Source organism: Terrapene carolina, unplaced genomic scaffold (assembly GCF_002925995.2).
Source record: "Terrapene carolina triunguis isolate 2854851 unplaced genomic scaffold, T_m_triunguis-2.0 Scaffold21, whole genome shotgun sequence".
In the NCBI taxonomy this organism is placed as follows: domain Eukaryota; kingdom Metazoa; phylum Chordata; order Testudines; family Emydidae; genus Terrapene; species Terrapene triunguis.
The window spans coordinates 34948724-34968245 of NW_020664372.1; the positions used below are offsets into that span (position 1 = coordinate 34948724).

The 19522-nt window shown below is 43.1% G+C and overlaps 1 protein-coding gene across 1 annotated transcript in view; it reads left to right on the plus strand.

Annotated features, from left to right (window-relative positions):
- The window catches only part of TMEM255B (transmembrane protein 255B), a 130526-nt gene that overhangs the window by 50288 nt on the left and 60716 nt on the right, over nt 1-19522 (plus strand). The window contains exon 3 of the mRNA XM_026659108.1: nt 2323-2412. Within this exon, the coding sequence (XP_026514893.1) occupies nt 2323-2412 (90 nt within the window). The remainder of the gene's footprint in view (nt 1-2322; nt 2413-19522) is intronic.

Consider the following 19522-nt stretch of genomic DNA (forward strand, 5'->3'; position numbering starts at 1 on the left):
GGTGGCAATGGCCTGGAAAGAGTTCTGGCCAGGGCAGTTGTGAACTACTCTGAGCATGTGTCTCCTTAATAGCTTCTGCCAATGAGGCTGCTCTGGCCTTTATTGGTCCTTTGTATCAATTTAATGCATGCTTGGAGTACTGGGAATTATGTGTTGTCTTAGTGTGGCTGATGTATCAGCTGTGTAATATTTTTGTAACATGTTTTTAAGTAATGAATTATGTGCTTGGAGGATGATGTTAGTGATAGAGTGCTCATTGGATCACAGGCAAACCACAAATCTACTGAGCCCAATACTTAACTAAGAATAAGCAACTGTTATTGAGTGTGTGTGGCTGGCATAAGAATTGGTCTCTATCTGTTAAGAGAAGGGCAACACTAGCCCTTCTGTTCCATGAATAATATGTCCTTAATTGATTTTAATTACAATCTTAATGAGATAATTGAAATGAAGTCCAGAACTGTCGCTAGTAGACTTGTAAGACGAAAACCAGCAGTTGCAGATTATGATTGTTGTTTATATTGTGGTAGCAACCAAATGTGCTAGGCACTATAAAACACACAGGAAGACCAACGACTCCCCCGTTGCTGCTCCAATGTGCTTTCCTTCCACCTCTATAGTTTAGATTCAGACTGAGTAAGAGACTTGGGAGAGAGCAGAGGGGGAAAAACCCATAGCTACTTCGAGGATGCCCATTTCAATGAAAGTCTTTAAAGACAGAAGATTCCATGATGGTGAGAATAAGGCCTTATCTACACTACAGGGAAAATTCAATCTTAGCTACGCAATTTGAGTTACGTGAATAGCATAACTCAAATCGACGTAGCTTAGATCTACTTACCTTGGGGTCCACGCTACGCGATGTCTATGGGAGACGCTCTTCCGTCTACTCCCCTTATTCTTCTCAATTTGGTGGAGGACAGGAGTCCATGGGAGAGCGATCAGCGGTCGATTTAGTGGGTCTTCACTAGATCCGCTAAATCGACTGCCGATGCATCGATCACCGCTCGTCAATCCCCCAGTAAGTGTAGACAACCCCTAAGGATCTGTATAGCGTCACCTGCCTCCTGCAGTTACTGGCACCAGCTCCTGTAAGGGGAGAGTTGGTCTCTGTTGGAGTCAATGTGGGGGAGAGCTAATATTAAATAATAAAATAAACCTTAAACCTCCCCCACTGCACCTTAGGAATAAAGGTTCTGATCCTGCAAAGACTTATGCAAATGCTTAAGTTTATGTTCTGTGAGAAGCCCTGTTGCGATCAGTGGGACTCCTCTCAGTACATAGAAGTAAATAGGATCAGGGTCAAGGTGTGAAGATTGTCAGGGCAAATTATTATTTAAGGTATATTAATTGACTTAGATGGCTTAAAAGGTTGAGAGATCACCTGTAAGTGTACAAACTGCCAGAGCTCCTTTTCTTATACTCTGTTTCCCTGCCACTCCAGCACTTCTTACCAACCATTGATACATCACTTTGTCTACTGTACTTAGCTACATTTCCATTATGGTAGCTGATGAGTATTATGATATAGCATGTATGTATGAATGATGTGCTATAACATTTAATTGTAGCGTACTAGGGCATTTCAAAGTTGGAATATTTTGATGGTATTTCTGCTTTGTTTTGATTTAAATAAATAAAATGCTTCACTTAATGTATTCAGAACATCTTAAATGTTGGGAAATGTTTAAACAAACTCCAGAGGAAATGAGGTGATTCCAGGCAGTTTTGGAAAATCTTATAAACAATGTGGAGGAGCTAAACATGGAATATAACTTTAGTACTTGGATTTTTCTAAGGGAAAAAGAATCAATAAGCTGGTTGGGGTAGCAAAAGCTTTCTTACAGTTGACGGATGTGCATTTGGCTGGTTATTAGCTTGTTGCAAGGTTCTTATTTGTGCGCATGAATTGCTACTGCTGTAACAACGCTTTACAGATTTATATGAGCCAATGGGGAAGTGGCTTTTGTCTTTGCCATGCACCCTACAGAGACCACTGCTGGTTTATTTGATACACTTGATTTAGGAGAAATCACCATTGAATTTAATAGCTCTTACAGCTTTTTTCATTTTTAATGGAAAGATTTAAGCTTTTCCAACAAACTGGGTTTTATATCAATTCAGAGGTACTGGTAGCTGCAAGAATTTCTGCCTTGTTGCCTTGTACCACCGGTATTCTCACTGAATTGGTGGCAAACTAAGTGATTACATTTGATGACACAAGTGAAACGTCTCGTTCTAGTTTGCCAAAGCAATTTGTTTTATAATTGTGTCTCAAGAATTGCACTGAACAAGTTGTTAAATCCGCTTTTCTCTTTCTAGTTGGTAGCATCCATCGTATTTATCAGCTTTGGAGTGGTAGCAGCATTCTGTTGTGCAATAGTTGATGGAGTCTTTGCAGCACGACATATAGTAAGTATGGTCCTTAATATTTTTTCTTTTGGTTCAGAATGCTCATGGCACTTCCAGTAGGAAATATTTTTTTCCGGGTTATGATAAGCGATGTTTTAGTTACTTGGTAGCCCTTCTAGTTCGAGAAATGATTTATTCATTGACGATTATGCCATTCCTGTTGGCAGAAAACGAATAGGAAACCCCAATCAATGTCAAAACTTAGAGATGTTGCCAAGAATATGTTCATGTCTATGTGAGTTTCAGCTACTGAGGAAAAGTTAAATGATACAATGACAGGAGCTCACAGACTAGTGCCTGCTTAGGAAAGTGAGGATATTTCAGGCTCCCCCCAAAAGCTTTATTTCATTATTCAGAACTCCAGACATACAGAAGCTCTGAGCATGGCCAGTCAAGATGTGGAACGCTCCAGATTCATATTGTTCAGGGTACATATTGTTCAAAGCAGTCTCACTACACCATGGCCCAGCACAGGGGTAGCTTTGTCCCAGGCTCTTTCAAGAAAGGGAGTGGGGTACAACAAAGGAGGAGAGATCGTTTTGATGGAGAAGAACATAGAGAGATGGTAAGGCTATGGTTAGAGGTAGAGAGGAAGGAAAGTTGTCTGGGGACTCCTACCAAGTGACAAACAACCCCAACCTGACCGTCTCCCACCTGCCTAATGCTCCACCCACCAGAATGACAAGCATCTTCAGTCTATCTTCCAAAAGCCCCATGCAGCCCCTTGTTCCTCACTCTGCAATGACCTTGTACTCCTTCTGACCAAAAAACCTCACAACTGTTTACTTCACTAGTCCATTTATTTGATTATTATGTCATAGAACATTTATTATTTGTATTACTGTAGCATCTGGAAGCCCCCATCGTAGACCAGGATCTCATTGTGCTAGGTGCTGTACAAACACAAAGCAAAAAGACAATCCCTGCCCCAAAGAACTTACAATCTAAGAATAAAACAAAAGACAGTCTATGGACGCAGACAGACACAGATTTGAATGTGGGGTGGTTTGAATATCCCAACTCACATTCAGATTTTTATCAATCCTGTTTCTTTTTCCTTTGTATTTTTTTAATTCCCTTAAAAACAAAGCAATCAAGTGCAGAAATCTACATTAATGCATCCTTTTGATTGAGATTTTATGTGCATAAATGTCAAGAATGCAAGGTTAAGTTTTTAACAGAATTGTAACTCAGATCTATTGCACACAACATAACATATTAACTAAAATACACACATCACACACACTGCTACAGAATTTGATGGGCTTGATTTTACTCAGACTTACACTGGTGTGACTTAGTTGATGGGGTTCCTGACGTGTAGTGGCGGAGAAAGTGGACGCTAGGACCAGGATGCTTTTTCTTTGTCATTATTTTCCCCTCCAAAACAATGTGGAGACTATAGCTGGGTGAATATTTTTTTTTGGCTGAATCTTCTTTTTCTGAAAAATGCAGATTTGGGTCCACTGAAACATTTAGTGAACTCGGGTCCATTCTGGTGAATTGTTTTGGTCGGAAAGAAAAAAAGAAAAAATTTGGAAACATCGAAATAGTTTGCTTTGACATGTTTCAGTTTTTCACCAAACCGAGGAGGAGATGGTGGCAGTAACTCCTTTATACTCAATAGCCCAAGGCACTTGCCTGGGATGTGGTTTGAATACCTGCTCTGGAGTAGGGACTTGAACCCAAATCTCTCATCCCAGGTGAGTGCCTAACCACTGGGATATTTGGTATTCTCGGATGGGTTTCTCTGTCTCTTCTGTTGAAGCTATTTTCTATAAATAATTTAAATTTTCATTGGAGAAGGGCCTGGAACCTGGCTGTCCCCCCCTCAGGTGAATGCCATGAGCACGGGCTATAGAGCCATTCTCTCTCTCTCTCTCTCTCTCTCTCTCTCTGTCAGTCAGGTTATTATTATAAATAAAAATTGCACTTGGAGAGGAAGAGGAACTTTAACGATTTGTTACTTCAAAAAAAATTGTTGTTATTACATGATCTGGTTTAATCTCCTTCTCTTGTGGCTGGTAGGTTTTATATTTCAGCTGTGCAGAACCCCTAGTATCTCAGCTGAAGGTGATTTATATTTATTAATTATTAATTATGATTTTATTATTATAAATATGTGATGATAAGCTTTCAGTCTGCTCTGAGCAATGAGGCCACATACTGTTGTGTTTTCCTGGAGCTGCCTAGGAAATATTGTAACTCTAGGATTCACAGTCTCCCTCCTGGTTTCCTTACTGCTCTGGGGAAGTAGTAAAGTGCTCCAAGTCAATATCAGGTGCAGCATTCAGTTACTGATGCATCAGGACAGCTATGCTGACCTGTGAGTTGTAGAGGGGAAGGCTGTCCTCCCTTCTCTTGTTCAGTCTGGGAACGTAGACGCTGTGCAGAGTGCGCTTCCCCTCTTGCCCTGTGAATGGTGGTGTTGGTTGCTGGCACAAGGAAGCACTTTATACCTGGTTACTCCCATGTGTCTGTGTACAGGACAGAACAGGGTCTGGCCTAAATTGAGCATCAGTTCAGTTTTTTGTGACCGCTTTGCCCTTCCTTATATTTTTGGCTCTATCTTATTTATGGTGTGGCTTCTTTATCATCTCTGATTTCTTTGCAAATCGTTCAGAGGAATAATGCTGTTATTAATATAAATATCATTCACATTCATGTGTGGAGTGAGATCTACAAATATGTTAATGGGACAGATTTGTAAAATCTGTCAATAGGAATAGTGTAGAATTCAATTTATCAGCACCATGGTATCATAGAACCTTTTTGGTGTGGTAAGATGTGTATTTTTATGATTCATTCCCTGACTCAACCCTCACATTGAACAAGTGACCATTGTGTATGTATCCAAAAGCGTGTGCAACCCATCAAGATATTAAAGGGTTAGACAAAGAATGTCACCTTTTCTGATGCGTAGTATTACGTCTGAGGGCACTGTGTAGGCAAAATCTCAAACACAGAGACAAATAACAGCCCTTTAATATTTCTAGGCACTTGCTTAGTCATTCTTCACTCTCTTGCCTTTCAGCTCCCTGCTCTTACTTTACACATGTGCTCCAGAAACTACATTTCTCCCTTATCTTGAGCAAATAGTAATATCATGTTAGTATATGTGTGTACACTCATATCTGAAGAAAAATGTCTCTTAAGTAATACCTACCACTTATATTCTTCCCAGAGTACAAATATCTGCATGCCTCTTTCTGTCATGGCATGCCCCTGGAGTGGCCTTATTCATACAGGGCTGTGAAGTTGAAAGGGGAGTTCTGGGGCTAGACATTCAAAGGCTTGTCACAATGCAATTTCGAGACACAAGGGTGTTGCATTGCCCCAAAGAGAAGGCCCATTGCAGTCTTGGATGTAGTTCACAATCCAGCAGGTCAGTGACTAAGCCAATTAAGTTGCAGTTGTCATCTGCTCAGTGCTGGAGACTTAACAGTGCAGGACAAAATACAGACATTTGTCCTTGAGATTTACTCTAAAATGAAACAAGGCAAATTCAGGCCTACCACAAGGGCCTTTGGGTAAATCAACGGAGTTTACACTGTTTACCTATTGACACTGAGTCTGAGTTTGATCCATCCATCTTTCTCCAATAGTACAGTACAGAGACTTATTTAGCAATATTGCTAGAAAATTAGAGATCATGCAAAACTTATCATAGTCACCATCCAATTTATTCCATTCTTAGTTGCCTAACAGAGAAGTGCAAGAACTTAATAAGGGAGGGTGAAATAAGGTGACAGCTCACCTAAATTTACTGACCACCAAACGGGTGGAGGGTGAGTTGCTGCTCACTCCTATGTTGTCTCATGAACTAGTTAGTGCATATAGAAGGAAGGCGTATCATATAGCCCACCTTTGTCGCTGTTGTGTTAATAATTCTTTACCTTGCCCCATTTTACCCATATAATTTCTTCTTGACGGGGGGCAGTAACAGTGTTTTAATTCCATTCCCTCACAGGATATTGCCAGTAGCTCTCATACTGTACCTGTATCATGCTGCTCACTAATATCTGAGATGTGGTTTGGCTGCTACCATTTAGGAATCATTTATGGATTTTTGGTCCAAGCTGCCTTCTCTGCAAGGAGAAGCCAAAATCCTGGCCTACATAGGGGATTGCTGTTTCTGTGGCATTGTTCCCTTTCCCCTCCCCAAATGTTCCTCCAGGGATCCATGGGTGTGGAGGAAGCTGGGCTTTGGGAGACAGGGGTCAGGGCAGGTAAGACGGCCAGTCTATGTAGCTCTTTACTCATCCCCCTCCAACTCATGAGGATTCCAACCTAGGTTTAATGAAGCTTTTGTAGAACTTGACAAGTTAATGCAGACATCTGTCTTGAGGAGGGGTCTGGGGCTGGTAGAGGAGCCCCTGGCAGCATGGTTCCAAGAGGGAGAAAGGCACTAGTTGAAGCCAGGAAGGCAGTTTAGAGAGGTACAGGGTTTCCACACAGATGGCCTTTATCTCCATCGAGATCTTCTGGTTAGGCCGGCTGAATCCCTTTCCAGTTCCATATAGAGGGGTTGCAGCACAGAACGGCATTTCCTCCTCACAGTGAAGCCACGGGAGGGAGCGCCACAAGCAGAAACCTGGCATTTCCAGTCACCTATGCAGGAATGAGCTGGCTGAAAGTCAGGGCATTCAAACCATTTTTTTAAATGATCTAAAATTGCGAAACAATATGAGTATGAGAGCTGTAGGGGCATGAGTGTGGGGAAGGGTAGAATTAAGATGATAAAGTAGCCTGGTTCAGAACTCCAACAAATACAACACAACCCTTCACACCAATTAAAAATAAGAAACGTCCCTTATTTGTCTTTCATTCGTGACTTCATTAAAGTAGGAAGAGATGGAAACAAGGCAAATAAATCACCACGTTATAATCCTTGTCAGTTCGTGCCTGCTTCTGAATGTTGAGGCTTTTTTTTTAAAGCCCGGTTTCTCTTGCTTTTATAATGCTGTGGATGAAATCATAAAGTACTTTCTCTGTTTTTTCTTTTTCTTAAAAAACATAAAATTGACAAAATCCTGCTTGGAAGGGGATATTCGTCAGAAAAGATATATTTAAATTATTTAAGACTCATTTAAAAAACACTTCACTTAATAGAAAGCTCTGGAGCAAAGCACTTATAAAATTAAAGACACTGAAGTAAAAGTAGCTTGATTTAAAGTGGCACTAGCTCATTTGAGAAATAATAGTGCAGATGTAATTTACCGTGTAAGGTTCATTTCAGCACTAATCCATTCAACTGCACTCTTCACCTTAAAAAAAGAAAAGAAAAGAAAAAAAAATAGAATCAAATAAAACAAATCAAAGCTACAGGTAATGTGCAGTGATGTTATTTCAGAAAAATATGGAGACTACAGGAATCCATTATCTGCAAATCATGTTTGCTTGAGGCATGTTGTTACCTAGCAGTAGACTAGAGCACTGATTCTGCAAACATCAGAACATAAGAACTGTCATTCTGGGTCAGACCAATGGTCTATCTAGCCCGGTAACCAGTCTCTGACAGTGGCCAGTACCAGAGCTTCAGGGTGAGTGTACAAAACAGGGCAGTTTGAATGATCCACTCCAGATTTCCCCTCCTGGCTTCTGGCAGTCAGAGGTTTAGGTCACCCCAAGCATCCCTGACTATCGTGGCTATCCTCCATGAACTGATCTGGCTCTTTTTTGAGCCCAGTTATACTTTTGGTCATCACAATGAGTTCCTCAGGTTAGTTGTGTGTTGTGTGAAGAAGTACCTCCTCTTATTTGTATTAAACCTGCTCCCTGTTAATTTCATTGAGTGACACCTGATTTTTGTATTGTGGAAAAGTATAAATAACACTCCTGTATCCACTTTTTCCACACCATTCATGAAGATATAGACTTCTATCATATCCTATTTTAGTCATCTCTTTTTCTAAGCTGAACAGCCCTAATCTTTTTAGTCTCTCCTTGTATGGAAATCATTACCTTGATCATCTTTGTTGCCCTTCCCTGAACCTTTTCCAGTTCCACTACATCTTTTTAGAGATGGGGTGACCAGAACTGGACACAGTATTCAAGGTGTGTGCACACTATGGAGTTATATAGAGGCATTATGATATTTTCTGTCCTATTTTTTATCCTTTTCCTAATAGTTCCGAACATCGTTAACCTTTTTGACTGCTGCTTCACAATGAGCTGAAGTTTTCAGAATAATATCCATGGTGACGCCAGGATCTTTCCTAAGTGGTAACAGCTAATTTAGAACCCATCATTATATATGTGTAGTTGGGATGATTTTTTCCTATGTGCATTACTTTGTACTCCTCAATGGTGAATTTCATCTGCCATTTGTCACCCAGTCACCCAATTTTGTGAGATCCCTTTGCAACTCTTCGCGGTCAGTTTTGGACTTAACTATCTTGAATAATTTTGTATCATGTGCAGACTTGGCCACTTCACTGTTTACTCCCTTTTCCAGATCATTAATGAATATGTTGAACAGCAGAGGAAAGAATTTAAATAATGGTGTTCATGACTCACTGACTTGTTGTGGAGGCATTGGTACAGACTCCATAGTCAAGGTTGAGTTTAATTTTGCACTTAACAAAGAAGTTGAATCCTGCATTATGTCTGGAATATATCATATCCACTCCAAGATTACAGAATTTACTCTGTGCATTCAGAATGAATTTTCTGAATATTTGCACTGAAATGCAGATTTAGAACACCCAAACGACCTTAGTTTTGCCTTGTCAAACTTCCTGTATAGTTTAAACTCTGAAATCTTGTGCATAGGATACATTTGAATATATGTTTTATGATTATTGTTAATTTTTTCTCGTTATTCTTCATGACAATGTTTATCCTCCATCTCTGCTCTGTAGTGACACTGCAAAAACCATGCAAATGTAGTGTAGGCTTTTTAGTGTTTTGTGGATCCAGATTAGAGTACTGTACACTGATTTTGAAAGACACATTCGAAATTTTTTTTAATTTCCCCTCATAATGTCACTACAGAGCAGAGTTAAGGTTGTTTGGGTGTCTTAACTGTGAATTTCCATTCCTTAACATGTCTGGTTTTCTTTTAAATTTAACCTTAAATGAATTTACTGGGTTAATAAAGCTTGAATCCCTGTAATGTATTTTATCCTAAATTACTGGCATGTATTCTTAACTAGAGCTGGGTGAAATGTTTTTGGACAAATAGTTTATTTACTAAAAAATTCAGTTTCAGGTCAACTGAAACGTTTTGTGAATTTGTGTCGAGTTCTCTGAATAGTTTTGACAAAATAGAAAAAGTCAAAGATTTTCAGTAGCGTTGAAACGAAATGTTTCATTTTGTTTTGACCTGAAAAATTGCATTTTGACTTTCAGGCATTTTAACAAAAGCAAGCAAAGTAGTCCCAAAATGGGGGAAGAGGTGTGTGTGTGTGTGTGTCGGGGGGGGGGGGGTGCTACCATCTCCTCCTCCTTTGTAAGCTGTAGCCCAGTGGTAAGGGAACTCCCCTGATGTGGAGAAGAGATTTGAACTTGGGTCATTATTTGCCCAACTCTCCTCTCAACCTTAACTTCATCTTAATGTGGTTTTTGTCTAGGACTTGATAAAAGGTGCTTTAAACAGAAGTAATTTTAAGAGGGTTTGATTTTAGGTAGGCTCTCTGTAAAGAAATGGAGGGACAGTATAAATCTGCTAAATGGAATAGTTGTGGATGCCTGCTTGGGTCATTACAGGAAAGTATCCTAAGCACTGGGTTATGAGATATTCTAATATGGGGCTTTTTCAGTCTCTCCTCTTGAAGTTGTTCCACCTTTTATAAATAATTAAGGAGTCACTGGAGCAGGGACTTGAGTCTTCCACATTCTAGGTGAGTGCCCTAACCACCACGACATAGTCATTCACACTCTTTTCCCTGGCCCAATGGCTGTTCATAACAAATGCCTACAAATTGTCACTAAGAATGAGTGACAGCTTATAAAGGAGCCACTGCTGGCACCTCCTCCACTGGCCATTTTGTCTTTTGCTTGTGTAGGTGAAAATGCCTGAAAGTGTAAATGTAATTATTTCAGGTTGGAACGAAATGTTACCTTTTGACATTCCTGAAATGTTTTGACTTGAAAATTTTCATTTCAGTCATATCGAAATATTTTGATTAATTTTGACTTTTTTGTTGTTGTTGACATTTCGTTTTGCTGAAAAAAATTTGACAAATGTCATGTTTGGTTTCACCCAAAACGAAATTTTGTGTTTCTTTTCTTTTCTTTTTTTTTTTTTGCAGCTGCCAGTGAACCAAAAAAATTCATTATTTGCCCAACTCTCCTCTCAACCTTAACTTTCATCTTAATGTGGTTTTTGTCTAGGACTTGATAAAAGGTGCTTTAAACAGAAGTGATTTTAAGAGGGTTTGATTTTAGGTAGGCTCTCTGTAAAGAAATGGAGGGACAGTATAAATCTGCTAAATGGAATAGTTGTGGATGCCTGCTGCCCTGTCCACTTGCTGATTGGCTGGTGTTTGTCTCCTGGTGACCTGTCCCTCTTCCACAGACAGCCTTAAAAGTTTATTGAAAAGGCTAAGGGTATGTCTACACTATGAAATTAGGTCGATTTTATAGAAATCGATTTTTAGAAATTGATTTTATACAGTTGATTGCGTAAGTCCACACTAAGTGCATTAAGTCGGTGGAGTGCGTCCTCACTACCGTGGCTAGCATCGACTTACGGAGTGGTGCACTGTGGGTAGCTATCCCACAGTTCCCGCAGTCTCAGCCGCTCATTGGAATTCTGGGTTATGCTCCCAATGCTTGATGGGGCAAAAACATTGTCACGGGTGGTTTTGGGTACATGTTGTCAGTTGCCCCTCCCTCCGTGAAAGCAACGGCAGACAATCATTTCACGCCTTTTTTCCATGCAGACGCCATACCACGGCAAGCATGGAGCCTGCTCAGCTCACCGTTGCTGTTGTGTCCTGGGTGCTGCTGTCAGCAGACGGTGCAGTAGGACTTCTAACCGTCGTCATCCACCACTTCCGCTGCAACTCTGCTCTCCTGCTCTTGTAAATGAGCTCAGTCTCAATAGCAAATTTGTCCACTTTGTCTGAAATGTGCACAGTGCTAACAGTCGTCATCCACCGCTTCCGCTGCAACTCTGCTCTCCTGTTCCCCAGCGATGAGCTCGAGGGAGCCGTTCTGGTCCTCCTAGGTGCTGCCGTCAGCAGACGGTGCAGTAGGACAGCTAACCATCGTCATCCACTGCTTCTGCTGCAACTCTGCTGTCCTGCTCTCCTGCAGATGCCATACCATGGCAAGCATGGAGCCCACTCAGTTCACTGTCACCGCTGCCATTGGGAGCATTGTAAACACCTTGCATGTTATCCTGGAGTATATGCAGAACTGGGCTAAGAGACACCAGCACGAGGAGGATTTTGATGAGGACATGGACACAGACGTTCCTGAAAGCACGGACTGTGGCAATTGGGACATCATGGCGCCACTGGGGCTTGTTGTTACAGTGGAACTCCAATTCTGGGCCAGGCAAAGGAGCACAGACTGGTGGGACTGCATAGTGTTGCAGGTATGGGATGATTCACAGTGGCTGCGAAACTTTTGCATGCGTAAGGCCACTTTCCTGGAACTCTGTGAGTTGCTTTCCCCCATCCTGAAGCGCAGGAATACCAAGATGAGAGCTGCCCTGACAGTTGAGAAGCGAGTGGCGATAGCCCTCTGGAAGCTTGCAATGCCTGGCTGCTACTGGTCAGTCGGGAATCAATTTGGAGTGGGCAAGTCTACTGTGGGGGCTGCTGTGATCCAAGTAGCCGATGCAATCATTGACATTCTGTTATCAAGGGTAGTGACTCTGGGAAATGTGCAGGTCATAGTGGATGGCTTTGCTGCAATGGGGTTCCCTAACTGTGGTGGGGCGATAGATGGAACGCATATCCCCATCTTGGCACCGGATCACCTTGCTAACCAGTACGTGAACTGCAAGGGGTACTTCTCAATGGCGCTGCAAGCACTGGTGGATCACAAGGGATGTTTCACTGACATCAACGTGGGATGGCCGGGAAAGGTGCATGCTGCTCGCATCTTTAGGAACCCGGGCTGTTCGAGCAGCTGCAAGAAGGGACTTACTTCCCAGACCACAAAATTACCATTGGGGATGTTGAAATGCTAATAGTTATCCTTGGGGACCCAGCCTACCCCTTGCTCCTCTGGCTCATGAAGCTTTACACAGGCAGCCTGGACAGTAGTAAGGAGCAGTTCAACTATAGGCTGAGCAAGTGCAGAATGGTGGTAGAATGTGCCGTTGGACATTTAAAAGCTCGCTGGCGCAGTTTACTGAGTAGGTCAGACCTCAGCGCAACCAGCATTCCCATTGTTATTGCTGCTTGCTGTGTGCTCCATAATATCTGTGAGAGTAAGGGGGAGACATTTATGGTGGGGTGGGAGGTTGAGGCAAATTGCCTGGCATCCGATTTTGAGCAGCCAGACACCAGGGCGATTAGAAGAGCACAGCAAGGCGTGCTGCGCATCAGAGAGGCTTTGAAAACCAGTTTCATGACTGGCCAGGCTTCGGTGTGACAGTTGTGTGTGTTTCTCCTTGATGCAAACCCACCCCCTTTGTTGATTTTAATTCCCTGTAAGCCATACACCCTCCCCCCCCTTTGAAATAAAGTAGCTATTGTTTTGAAACCATGCATTGTTTCTTTATTAATTAAAAAAATTAGATAACGGACAAGGTAACCCAGGTGGGGTGGAGGAGGAGGGAAGGACAAGGCCACATTGTTTATTGTAGCCACACTAAAAATCAAACTGCTTGAATGACAGCCTTCTGTTGCTTGGGCCATCCTCTGGAGTGGAGTGGAGTGGCTGGGTGCCCGGAGGGTGCCCCCCCCCCACGTTCTTGGGCGTCTGGGTGAGGAAGCTATGGAACATGGGGAGGAGGGATGGCAGTTACACAGTGGATGCAGTGGGAGTCTGTGCTCTTGTTGGCTTTCCTGCAGGTCCAACACATGCTTCATCATGTCCGTTTGCTCCCCCAACAGACGCTTCAGCATGTCAGTTTGCTCCCCCATTAGCCTCAGCATTGCGTCCTGCCTTTGCTCTTCGTGCTCACTTAATTCTTTCCTAACCTCTGCCACTGAATGCCTCCATGCATTAAGCTGTGTCCTATCAGTGCGGGAGGACTGCATCAGCTAAGAAAACATGTCATCGCAGGTGTGTTTTTTTTCGCCTTCTAATCTGCGATAACTGCAGAGACGGAGATGATGGGGGAGCGTAGAAACATTTGCACCTGGGGGGAGATAAAAAGGGAGAGTAAAATTGGGTTGGCTTCTTACGCCTTCATAACACGTGGGAATGTTTTCAAACTGCAGCGCCCCCCTTTCCCAGAGTAAGCAATTGGTTGGGTTTCACATTTAAAAGGAGGGGCTGCAGTATTCGGGTAGATGTGCAGCACACACCTACCCCCACCCCACCGCGTGGCTATTCTCTGGGATGATCCCTTCTCCCCTCCCCCCGCCACATGGCTATTCTCCGGGATGATCCCTTTTAGTCAAGCACAAACAGCCCAGCCTGAACGGGGTCCTTTTACTGTTCCCTTACAAAAATTCCCCTATTTTAACCAGGTGACCATGAACACTATTGCTTTTAAACCCTGTACTGTAATTACAAATGTGCACTCACCAGAGGTGCCTTCTCCGGCTTCAGGGTCGGGGATCCTGCCTTGGAAGGGTATTGGCTCCAGGTGATGAAAAGTTCCTGGCTGCCGGAGAGAATGGTTTCACCGCTTACCTGCTGCGCATTTTCCTCTTCTTCATCCACACAATCCTCCTCCATGTTCCTTGAGACTTCCCCCCTTGCAGGTGTCCACGGACAGTGGTGGGATAGTGGTAGGGTCCCCCCCCAGAATGGCATGCAGCTGTTCATAGAAGCGGCATGTATGGGGCTCTGACCCAGAGCAACCGTTTGCCTCCTTTGTCTTTTGGTAGGCTTGCTTGAGCTCCTTAACTTTCACGCAGCACTGCTGTGTGTCCCTGGTGTAGCCTCTGTCCAACATGCCCTGTGAGATTTTGGCAAATATATTTGCACTTCTTCTTTTGGATCGGAGTTCTGCCTGCACAGATTCTTCTCCCCATACAACAATCAGATCCAGTGTCTCCCTTTCTGTCCATGCTGGAGCTTGTTTGCGATTGTGGGACTGCATGGTCACCTGTGCTGCTGAGTGCTGCTGCGTTCGCCATGCTGACCAAACAGGAAATTAAATTCAAAAGTTCCCGGGGCTTTTCCTGTGTACCTGGCTAGTGCATCAGAGTTCAAAGTGCTGTCCAGAGCGGTCACAGTGGAGCACTCTGGGATAGCTCCCAGAGGCCAATACCGTTGATTTGCGTCTGCACTACCCCAAATTTGATTTTAGCGCTACTCCCCTCGCCGGGGAGGAGTACAGAAGTCGATTTTAAGAGCCTTGTAGGTCGACGGAACGGGGTTGGTTGTGTGGACGCAGTCATTTTTAAATCGACCTAACTCGGCTAAATTTGACCTAACCCCGTAGTGTAGACCAGGCCTAAGTTAGAATAGCTTGGCCAGGAGTTGTGCAACTAAAGCCTCTTACGATGTTTTGAAAATTTACCCCTATTTATATCTTTTGTGACTTTCTCTTTTATCCCATAACCCCAAACATCACCTTCCAAGTTTCTAAAACCTGGGAGTCCTGACTTGTGTGAGTTGAGTGGATAATCTTTCAAGGAACTGCAGTGGATGATAACATTATTAAGGTTAACTGCTGCTTAAAACGTCTATTTATGAATGGAGAGCTGCTGAAAGACCTTTTACATGAAAGAGGGATCCAAATAATTGGATGCAGTCAATGGTGGGTTTTCATGGGCAGCCAACAATAAAATATGTCTCGGTCCTCTAATAATAATGGTGAGCAGTAAGATGATGGCATTGCATTATGGAGTAAGGCCAGAAACAAACCAAGAAGAACTTTTTGCTCCATTTCTTTTCTTCTTACAGGAGACTACATCCCTTTAAAACATTCCCTAATTTTCTTAAGATTCCTTGGTCTGAGCCTGAGGAAGAAGTGCACAAATGTCAAGGAAACTGGCCATAGAGAGGATAAAATGTCTTCCCCTACAAGATCTGCCTGTCCACAGTTAGGGGAGGATGTTGTCTGTTTCATTTAGATAATAGAAGCACAAATTTTACTTTGTTTTTTGAGATCCAGGAACTTATTTACTTTCTGTTATATGGACTCTCATGAGTCACTAGCGGGAAGTGATGGTTAAATAAGGGAATGGCTGTGGAGGCTTGGATATGGGCTTCTTCTAAAGTTAGTTGTCATAGAATCTAGAGCTTGAACTGTAGAGCCTCTGAGAGGAGGTTGTATGACATCTGAAATCATATACTGTAAATATCAGTGACCTTGTTTGGCTGAAGCATTTTAACCTCACTGCAGGTGTCTGGAGGGAGAGGGGGGGAAGCTTCTGAAGACCCAGACTTGATATCACTTGTCTCCAGATTAGGTTCAGGTTCCATGCTGACCAGCGCCACGTACCAAGATCCAGGTTTTGATTATAGAGGCAAACTCTCTTGAGCTGTTCTAAAGACTTCAAGTGCATTAGAACTATGACAGGAAAATAAGTACATATCTGGGCCTCTGGTTTTGGCCCTTCTCTGACAATAATGTTTATGTGATAGATTTAAATTTGCTGTCACATTACATTATTTTTGAAGTTATCAAAACTTTCAGTTTTGTAACAAAATTAAAAGTTTATTTTTTTTAACTTCAAATGTCCTGATTTCTTTCTCTCTTTTTTTTGGTGGGAGGTAGGTAAGGGGAAGGAATTAAAACTGAACAATGCATTATGTAATGTTTGCATTGAAATGAATATACACCTTAAATATTGCTGAAATCACAGCGAGGTGGACATCAAAGAAAAAAAGCTATGAAATTCATATCCATAAAAATGAACTCTTAACTCAAATAATTAAAGCATAGTTTGTAAACTGCTGAAGAACAATTGTACAATTGCTTATGTAAGCAGTCAGTATAAGCTCTACCCTGATATCTGGTGGTGAATTATGGCGAGGGTGGAAAAGAACTTCAGGGGCTGATCTTGTTTGCATAGGCACACCCACCCGCCTAGCCTGGGACAACAACAACTGAAAGTGGTTACTTTGGCTGGTGTGGGATCCCCAGTTTCTCTGTTATTGGGGCAGGAAGAATAAAGTGTTGTTACCCTGATTCTGTGAATCAAGGCCAGTGGAACTGTTGTATGACAGAGGGACTCACCAGTAACTAAGTAGCACTCGCTAGACAAGGGACATGGGTTACAAAACCCAGTGAATTGAGAGAGGTTGGGGACAGGTATGTGTACCTGATGGTATGGGCCCCCTTTTGAGGGCCTGGAACACCAATTGCACTACCCCCCTCTCTCCACTGTTGAATAGCAGAGCTAAGTTTGCTTCCATTAGGAGTCTAGCTAGAAGTTGCTGAACTGAATTCGCTTTGGGCCAATGGTGCACCAGCACTGGGGCTCCCCTACTACAAGCTGAAATCACTAAGAGCTGAAATCACTAAAAGAGCTAAAATTGCTGAGCTGAGATCACTGAGTGCTGTGTTAACCAGTGGCGGAGCCTGAAGATATATTGCTAAGCAGCTGGCAGAGCCGAGCAGTTTTGTGGGACAGTTGGAGCAGCCCATGGAACAGCAAGCGGAGTGGCGCAGAGCGGAGCGGAGTGGCGCAGAGCGGAGCTGAGCCATTTGCGGGGGCAGCTGGAGAGGTTCATGGGACGGCTGGTGGAGTGGAGCGGCTGGCAGAGCTGAGCAGTTTGTGGGACGGTTGGAGCGGCCCACGGAACGGGGAGCAGAGCGGAGCAGTTTGCAGCGACGGCTGGAGGAGCGGAGCGGCGCGGCGCGGCTGGTAGAGCGGAGCCATTCGTGGTAAAGGCTGCAGCAGAACTTCACGGAGAGGTGGGGCAGTCAGCCTCGGACCACGTAAGGTGCCCCTTAACATCCCGTGTGCGCCCCTCCCCCCCATTTCCGCCCAGGCTGGGGGGGGTAAAACTCTGCAGATAAACTTCTGAACTCTGGGGCGGCACTGACCAGGGACAGAGACTTTGGGGTTGTTGGACTTTGGGGTGATTGGACTTAAGACCCTGAGGGGAAAAGGACACTGCCAAACTTACTTGGAGGTGGGTCTTTTGCTCATGGTTTGTGTTATGAATCCTTTTTGTGCTGTTTCCCCAACATAATGCTGCATTATTTCCCTCCTTTATTAAAAGGCTTTTGCTACACTCAGACTCCGTGCTTGCGAGAGGGGAAGTATTGCCTCCTAGAGGCGCCTGGGGGGTGGTACGTAATTGTCCCAGGTCACTGGGTGGGGGCTCGAGCCGGTTTTGCATTGCGTTATTGAAACGGAACCCCTAGATACTGAACCCAGCCCTTGTTGCTGCCAACTCAGAGGGGCAGAAGGGTTACACTTATAAAGTATAACAGAATTTTGAGCATTTAGGATTTTAAACTTGATATGTTTGTCTTCTCTTTATACATGTTCTATTAAAAGAAGAATTAATAAGAGAAGGAGAAGTACTGAAAGAGGCTATGTGGGGAATTGGGTAGCTCAGAGACTTGATAATGGGGATATGGAGTCTTTCATCTCTTGATTCCCAGTCTAAATCAAGTCCAGTTTTGTAATGATTTAGTTGGGGATTGGTCCTGCTTTGAGCAGGGGGTTGGACTAGATGACCTCCTGAGGTCCCTTTCAACCCTGATATTCTATGATTCTATGAATGATCAAAAGTTATTATACTCGTATAGCTATCTGGTGGCTGCTTGGTAGTGTCTGTACAGTTCTTAGGGGACACATATTTGTATCTCAAAACCACAGCCTATATTGGCAGTAGCAGTGAAAGCCAATGTGTCGTTTAAAGGGGTCATGTTTAGAAGTGTTCCTTCCAGTTATTCAGCAGTATTTGGGCCAGTGTTGTTAACTTGCATTGTTACCTCTTGTCCTATGTAGTGGGTGACATTAGAAATGCAGTAAGTATAACACTGCCACCCTGTGAAATGCCTGCATTTCTACAACTGTGCAACTTTTTATACTAACTGTTTTGAATTTGCAGCCACAGTGATCATATATATACCCTATGCACACCCAGCATCAGCACATGAGCAACCTGGGACTATGCAAGTACCTGAGTTCTAATTGCAGATGGTTTTACTGTGATGACTTAGTATTTGACTTAGACTAAGTTTGGCTAAGATGACTTAGTTTGAACATAGTGGAGTGGCTACCTGTCACCATGTTTTCTGGGCTTATTGTCCTGCAGCTCTTTGTATCTTACATAGGCAACTTTGGGAGATACATATTTTGAATATAACAGTTTTTCTCACAAAGAGCTTGTGGAAATATTATCAGCCATGTGGTGTTTTTATTCCTTTAGACTGAGAAGTTGAGAAATCATCATGGCAAATGATTCTGCAGAGTGGGGGATTTGATAGCCAGTGAATCTAGATTTACTTATTGTCTTGCTTGTAAGTAGTTATATCTCTTTAAAGTATCAGATAGGCCATGGACTCTCCACCTCTACTCTCCTCTGTTGTCTCATAGGGCCAGGTGCTGTCATGAGAACTGAGAGAGGTGCCACATAATTCTCCATGACATCCAGAGCGTTACATGCCCATATGGAGGGGATGGGACACAAGGTGAATATCAGTGTCTTGGCTGTGGGTCCAAGAGCTGCTGCAACTGGGCTGCTGCCAGATGTGAGCATTTAAAAAGGGGATCTTAACCACCACATGATTTTCAGAGCATCTGGCAGAAAGCCAGCCAATTGTGTTTTATACCGGATGAAATAATTTATTTCCGGTGAAACCTAGAACTGCTGGGTAAAAGTGAACATCAATAATACTAAAGGGAGAGGGGGACATTCCAGGAATGTGAGGGCAAAGTTGGATGAGTTTTTAGACTGGAGATTTATGGAAGTGATGGAAACTGACAAAAAGATCAAAGCCTACAGTGAAAGTTTTCCTTCAGCCCCCTGCGAGATACTGAAACAAACTGTGCCGTAGCTTGCCTCAGAATCAAAGGGATTGCTGGCGATAGCTGAGAAGGTGTGTTACCAGCCTCCCATT